The 7,348-nt window shown below is 46.2% G+C and overlaps 1 protein-coding gene across 1 annotated transcript; it reads left to right on the top strand.

Moving 5' to 3' along the window:
• Window positions 1-2,637: 2,637 nt before the first annotated feature.
• Window positions 2,638-7,090, top strand: LOC148821648 (amine sulfotransferase-like). The gene is made up of 6 exons (XM_088931306.1): window positions 2,638-2,948; window positions 3,524-3,732; window positions 4,967-5,093; window positions 5,675-5,769; window positions 6,300-6,480; window positions 6,956-7,090. Exons 1-6 carry the CDS (start codon window positions 2,786-2,788, stop codon window positions 7,081-7,083), a joined length of 903 nt encoding a protein of 300 aa, XP_088787432.1. The 5' UTR covers window positions 2,638-2,785; the 3' UTR covers window positions 7,084-7,090.
• The last annotated feature ends 258 nt before the right edge of the window (window positions 7,091-7,348 follow it).

The following is a 7,348-nucleotide window of genomic DNA, read 5'->3' as shown; positions in this document are numbered from 1 at the left end:
ATTGGAACTACAGTATGAGACTCCATCTCCGTCTCCTCAAATTCACATTACAGCAATGTTGTGACTGGCACACTCTTCTGCATAAGACTGTTTTGGGAAAAGATTCCCAAGCCTCTGCACTCTCCCAGTTCTGCACCCCTCTCTGAGATCCGAGACACACTGTCAGTCTGCCACAGTGCCAGCAGAACCTCAGACATGAGCTCTGCTCTGTGCTGGGCCGACTGAGGTCTGCAGAGTTTCAGAGTCCTGCTCAGTCTTATCGCCTGCTGGGTTTGGACACTGTTCCTCATGCTGCTGCCCTGCTGAGTATCATCCTCTCCTGAGCCCAATAACCTCAGAAACAAGCACTCACCGGCACTAAACCCCAGACAGAGATTTGAGCTCAGCACTTTGAAACCCATGCACATATTAATGCATGCAGAGTGTCCCTTACCAGGGGAAAGGCTGAAAGTGCTTTCTGAGTTTTGCGCTGTCTGGCCCAAATTTATTTAAAGAGAAAACCTTTTATTGTACAATTCAAACACACACATCCCAGATTTTCAGTATTAACAATGTTTGCAAATACACTAACGCGAAATGAATTCTAAACCAAGAGGCTGTCAGAGGGCCTTGAAAAGCAATCAATTGACATTTTGCACAGATCTGCTTTCTGACCTGCAATAACTTACAGTTACGAAATCCTAAACTAAACACAGGTCTTGTGATGCCATGAGGAGCAGCCCCTAAACACAGACACACCCCACACACAAGATTTAAAGTGAAACAAGGTTTTTATTTTTTTGGTTATTTGTAATAATCTTGTACTGTGTCTTTTTTTTTAATAGGCTTCTTCCAAGGGAGCCTGGGAAAAATAAACAGCCTGCGCTGGGGAAAGCCGCCCTTCAGCTGGAGCTGAAGGAAAAAAATAGTCAATCAGCCATTCATTCTAGCAAAACACAACTCTTCCAGCTGCCTAGCTGGGAAAAAAGCCACCTTCGTTGTAGCTGTAAGAAGTGGCTTCCAGGCTCTCACACTGGAAAACAAACAGCCTCCAGCCTCCTGGAACCTGTCTGGGGCAGTAGGTAGGGTGATCTGGCAGTGTTCCGATTCTGCTCCTGGGCATCACCCTCTCCATGTCTGCTCTGTGCTCCATTGATCCTGTCTGGCACTAGGATGTGTAGCTGATATTGCTCCATTGATTGCAGGTATCCTGTCAAACTGCCCGTGATCTATGCATTGCCATCTTGGGCAGGGGAAATATTAGCAAAAGAAAGATCGAAACCGCAGGTAAAGCTTCAAGATGGGTTGTTATAACGCAAGTGATAAATGCAAAATGGGAAACATATTTAGAAGAGGTTACTTGTGAAAAAGACTTAAGGTTTTTTTACAGTACTGTACAATATGTTGGCACATCATTTACATCTTCCAGGCAACACGGGAATCAATACAATTTGCAAACTGGGTGTGAGAATACCTAATCAGAAGTGTAGAACGAAATTATGTTATTTAAAAATTGTTTGATTTAATAGTAAGGCTTCATTGAGAATATTTTGTACAATTTGGGACAACACGTGTTAGTTTTGAATAGAGAAGACTAGGAGGGGGACCAGATACAAGTGTTCAAGATCGTCAAAGGCAGTAAAAAAATTAACTACAGACTCTGATACTGCGGTAAAGTTAGCTCGAAGTTCTAAATTCATTTTGGAACCTCAATAACAATAATTAGAGTTATGAAAACACTTACATTGTGCATAAGGTGATTTGTGAAAAGTGTGAGGTTCTGCCTAGTGTGTAAAACACTCAGATTGAGGCTTTTGGGTTTGATTCTACAAAAGCTTTTGACTCGTGAAGACCACCCCCCTATCCCAGTGTATTGCCTCTCTAATTGTGCCATAATAAAAAATCATAAAAAATTAAATTTTAATAAAACAAATCAAAGCAAGGCTGTGAAAGGACAGTCTTCTGTTTAAAACATTTGGCTTGAACATGATGGGCACTGCTTTTGAGTACAGAAGAAGATGTTTCCTGCTGTCAGCAGTATTGCATATGTAGTTGACCCTTACCTGAATGAAAACAGGACATTAAAAAAAGGGCTTCAGAAATAAAATAAACTTTAATCCCAGTCCTTACAGGCTGGAAAATTGGAGCCTACTTTGAGTTTGTCTCTGTGCTGTTCTGCTTCCTATGTTAATATGCAGGTGGTTCGCGTGAACACCTGTTGAGCAGTATTTCTCGCACTGTGAACTTGTGGACACAGCTGTCCCGCAGTGCTCCAGTTGGTGCGTAATTGCGCGTCAATCAAAAAGCAAAGGTTTAAAAAAGACAATTAGCTGACTGCTAATTTTATGTAAATGTTGTGAAAACTTTCACAAATCGCGGTCTTTAAAATGCGTTTGGTTTGAAGGCTTTACTGTATGTGTTTCCCTTCCAAAGGTTTTGGCAACAGGAAATTTCGTGTAAGGGCACAAAAAGACGGCGTAAAATCCACAAAGTGAGAAAGGCTGAGCAAACATTCACAAATCGCCTTATGCACAAGACCAATGTTTTCATAACTCTCGTAGGTTTCGTGACAGCGCTCTTTGCTGCGGTGAGCAAAGGCAGTCCATGTTTGTAGACCAAGCCGATACGCTATCTTAATTCCTGCACGGCTATCCACACAGACAATGCCAGAATCGTCCAATGGCAGTGCAGGCGAGGCGGAGACTCCTGCTTATTGTAAGGATTGCTTCTGTAAAGACCGGGCGCTCCACTGAGCTCCGAGCTGCAGTTTTGTCTCCTGCGCGCCCGCGTCCGCCCGCCCGTCTCCATGGCCACCGGCTCCGAGGTCGAGTCCATCGACGAGTTTCTCTTCAAGTACAGGGGCTTCGTCTTCCCCCGAGAAGGCGACATCTCCCCGGAATACATCGACTCGCTGGAAGACTTCGAGATACGCGACAGTGACGTGTTCCTGGTAACTTTTCCCAAGTCTGGTAAGCTCTTTTCCAAAATTTCCAAGAAAGGATCTGTAGGGCGAGTAACGTTTCAGAAGCAGGCGATATATGAGCTTCAGTGTCCGACTTATTAAGACTTACTAAGGCAGCTGCCTTGATACAAAGCTGATACAGTCCCGCCTGTGTCTGTTCATCCTAAACTATTCAGCGGTTAAGAGCTGTTCAGTCAGTAGTGTAGGAGCAAATGCTTGTGCAGAAATCAGTGGAGAACTTGAACACCATTGCCTTTCACCACAGTGCAGCACACACAGGTCAAGTCTGCTGTGCAAGCTTGTGAGTGTCTGTCTAGTGCTCTGAATGGGCAGACAGGGTATGAAAGCAGGTAGCAGCAGCAGGCTCAGATGAAATACAGTGTTATAAAGCTGTCAGTAAGTATCCAGCTCTCTAACACCTGTTCTACAAATGCTGTGTGTCTTTGAATGTTCTGTAAGGTATGGCTTGTTGTACCATTGCCAGCTGGCCTTTTCCATAAGTCCTGTGACAGCGTGGTGTGACCCTGTCAAGCCAGGTGATCCGCTGGAATCTGTCTCATGCGTTTGCTGTCTGTCCCACAGGCACCGTGTGGACCCAGCACATCATCACCCTACTGCATGAAAATGACTACCCAGGCGCCCCAGAGATGCAGACCACCTACGAGCGCATGCCCTGGCTGGAGTTTCGGGAAAAGGGGCAGGACTACACCACACGCCCCTCACCCCGCCTCTTCGCCTCGCACCTGGGACACTACCTGGTGCCCAGGGGGCTGCGTGAGGGGAGGGGGAAAGTGAGTCTGCTCTGCCTGAGTGGGGGGGGGTCTCTGTGGTCCAGACAGGCCTGGAGCTCTTTCCAGGGAGCTGACAGCACAAGATGTAGGGCCACAGGGCACAGGGCAGCCCCAGGCGATTGGCTGTTACACACGAATAAAGCTAAAACGCACCCCAGCCGGGCTGTGTAGGCTCTGCAGCTACTGCACAGTTGTGTGAAAGTCTCAGTCACACACGTACTGTATGTGACCCCCACAGTTTGCTCAGTTTGCCTCCACAGGTGTATTACAATAGCGTTGAGTGGTACTGGTGCAGTTCAGTCCTCTGTACTGGACAGGTGTCCCAACCAGGGTGTACACACTGCCCTGTGCCCGCTGGCTCACCACAACCCTCTATTGATAAAAGCGGTCAATGAAAACAGATGAATGGAATACTAGAGCTTCTAATTATCAATCCACTGAAGCAATAACAGAATAGAACTGACCTCAGGCACAATCAGAAAAAGAATTAACTGAAAATCAGTCTTAGACCATGACCAAAAGCAGATTTTCATGGCTCACATCTGCAGCTGGGGGATACAGTTCAAGTGACCAGTTATTAACTGGACTTCTGAACTGAACTTGGACTGGAGACTTTGGGGGCGTTGACCTGTTCTGGCATGTGTTTGCACTGTGACACTGCTCTGCTGAATCCAATGTCAGGGTGCAAAGAGGAACCAAAGGTTACTATACAAGCCTCTGTGGTCTTACAGTGACGCCATTGCCCTCTCTAACTCTTCGCCCAGTGGCGTTATAATGAATATATCCCTGTAGATCAACATGTTGAAGGTCAAGGGTGACAATATTCACGTCGGCAGCTCTGTGCAGTTTGCAGTGCAGTCAGATCCTGTAGATATCGGTGAAAGACCCTTGTCCTATTAGGGCAGTCTGTACACACAAAGCTCACACAGACTCTAAAAGGTAGGAGGGTTTATTTCAGTTCCTTTTCAGGCCACAATACAAGAAACACAAAGACAGTTTTCAAAACAAGACATCCAACACCACTATATCTATGCACACCCTTTTTACACTAAAAAGCATCATTGCACCCATGTGACAATGTTCATTCCTAAACATCTAACCAATTAACCCACAGAGACAGAGATCAGAGAGATCTTTGTGTATCATTTCAATTTCAAGTCAATTTTCCTACTTGTAGCGCATTAACAGTTTTGTTGTCTCCTTTTGCTTTGTCTGCTTGGTTTGTTTATTTTAGGTCATTTATGTCATCCGGAACCCCAAAGATATCTGCGTTTCTTACTATCATTTCTCCAAAATCATGGTCAGATTTGTTACACCGAAGGACTTTGATGAATCGCTGGATCGGTTCCTGAGTGGCAGGAGTAAGTTCAGTTCATGTTTCTCCAGACCTGGAAAAGAAGGGCTAGGATTCAGAGGGGTTTTTCCATTAAGGAGCCTGGGGATCACATCCAAGGCCTTATTCCAGAATGATCCCCTACAGCCTGGAGATCACAGCCAGGGTCCCAGACCAGGATGAGCCCCTACAGCCTGGAGATCACAGCCAGGGTCCCAGTCCAGGATGAGCCCCTATAGGCTGGAGATCACAGCCAGGGTCCCAGTCCAGGATGAGACCCTACAGCCTGGAGATCACAGCCAGGGTCCCAGTCCAGGATGAGCCCCTATAGCCTGGAGATCACAGCCAGGGTCCCAGTCCAGGATGAGCCCCTACAGCCTGGAGATCACAGCCAGGGTCCCAGTCCAGGATGAGCCCCTACAGCCTGATGTTAAGTGCTGTAAAAATCCACAAAAGGGTCCAGTGTCCAAAAAAGTATACAAGACTCCATAGGGTATAGATCTTTTAAAATCATTTTTCACTTGGTGACTCATCATCTACCTTCTTGTTGACAACGTGAGTCATCTTGCCTGATGAGGTGACTGTGAGATCTCCCTTGATATTTTCCAGTGGTCTCTGGATCCTGGTTCGACCACGTCCGGGGATGGTACACTCACAAAGATGACTTTAACATCCTCATCTTAACCTACGAGGAGATGCTCAAGGTACGTATCGGCTCTCCATGGCTGTGATCATGTCTGTGTTGGGTTCCTGACAAATCTTGCATCATGAGGACGCTGGAGAGCACTGTGGATTTTAAGTCTTATAGAGGAGTTCTCAACTGATAGAAAAGCATGTGCAATCAGATTGTCATTAAAAAATATGGTTGCCTATCTTTTGTTGGTACCAAAGTTTGATTTCTTTCCACTGAACAGCTCCACCGGTCACACACACAGCAGATCAGTGCTTTCTGCATAGTATCTGCAAAGGAGGGGTGCAAAATACAGTATGTGCAACTGCTCCAAAATATAAAATGCATTTATAGAAATATTCAGGATGATGGATGTAGAAGGGTAATTTGGTAAAGAGCTGGTGCCAAAATGAAATTTTATTTAAATTTGGAGACATCTTTTGAAAATTCCTCTGTTAGGCTCTTCTCGGAAAACCACACGACTCTGGTCCATCAAGCTGGAGATTTGTTTATTATAATAAAGGCAGGAGGATGTGAGGTCTCTCTGCATGCTGTTCCCCTCAGGATCTGCACTCCGCGGTGGTGAAGATCAGTGAGTTCCTGGGGAAGAATCTGGACGACTCAGCCATTGACAGGATCGTGCAGAAGGCCACCTTCAAAAACATGAAGGAGGACCCCAAAGCCAACTACGAGTTACTGCCAGAAGATGTCATGGACAAGAGCAAGGGGAGGTTTCTGCGCAAAGGTAAAAGTGAAAGTGTTGTCCCACTCATTGCTGTGCTGCTGGTCTGCTGCACTGGGCCTTGGGACAGCACAGCATTTGGCTTCACCTTCTCAGCCAAGGCTGAGCATCTGTAATGGTTCTCTCCTCATTGCATCCTGACATGTTTTTTTCAACTTGGAGGAAAATCAGATCGTTTTCGGCACAGCAATGTCCTCCTGGTGAGACTGTTGTCCGAATATTACATCAAGTTCTGGAAGAAATTTTCTATTGCTATTATCCCCAAACATGTGTGCTTCATTGTTTATTATGCTTCATTAGTTTTAGTACTTTATATTGTTGGGGATAATTGATGCAGGTGCTTCTGGCACCAGCTGGGAAGTAACTGAGTGGCTGAGAGCAGAGGACTCACAAACAGGACAGTTCCAGGAATAGGACAGATGCATCCTGGGATAAGAGTCTCAGTTCTTCTTCTCTGATTCTGCTGTTGGAAATGCAGGCACCATCGGCGACTGGAAGAACAGTTTCACCGTGGCGCAGAACGAGCGCTTTGACCAGGTGTACCGGGAGAAGATGAAAGGGCTCCCCCTGCAGTTCATCTGGGATATCACCGAGCTGCAGGCCTGAGGCACCGGCCCTGTTGCCCGGGCAACGGCTGTGGAAGGGGGCGTGTCTCACATTGCTTTCTGGGTGTCCAAGCTAACGACCAAATCCATACTGTGATCAAGCTCGTTTTCTGTCTTTCTAGACAACAATTCCCAAATTGTTCTCCAGGGTGTTCTGGAAGTCTCTCAGGCAGCTCTGTGAAGTTGGCCCTCTACAAACAACACACACAATAAAACACAGCAGGAGAAGGAAATGGTGCAGGAAAACTGAACCAGTCTCATTCGGT

Source organism: Atractosteus spatula, chromosome 13, assembly GCF_055471065.1.
Source record: "Atractosteus spatula isolate fAtrSpa1 chromosome 13, fAtrSpa1.hap1, whole genome shotgun sequence".
Classification (NCBI taxonomy): Eukaryota; Metazoa; Chordata; class Actinopteri; order Semionotiformes; family Lepisosteidae; genus Atractosteus; species Atractosteus spatula.
Note: the sequence above shows the minus strand (reverse complement) of the source record. Positions and strands in the feature narration are given on the sequence as shown.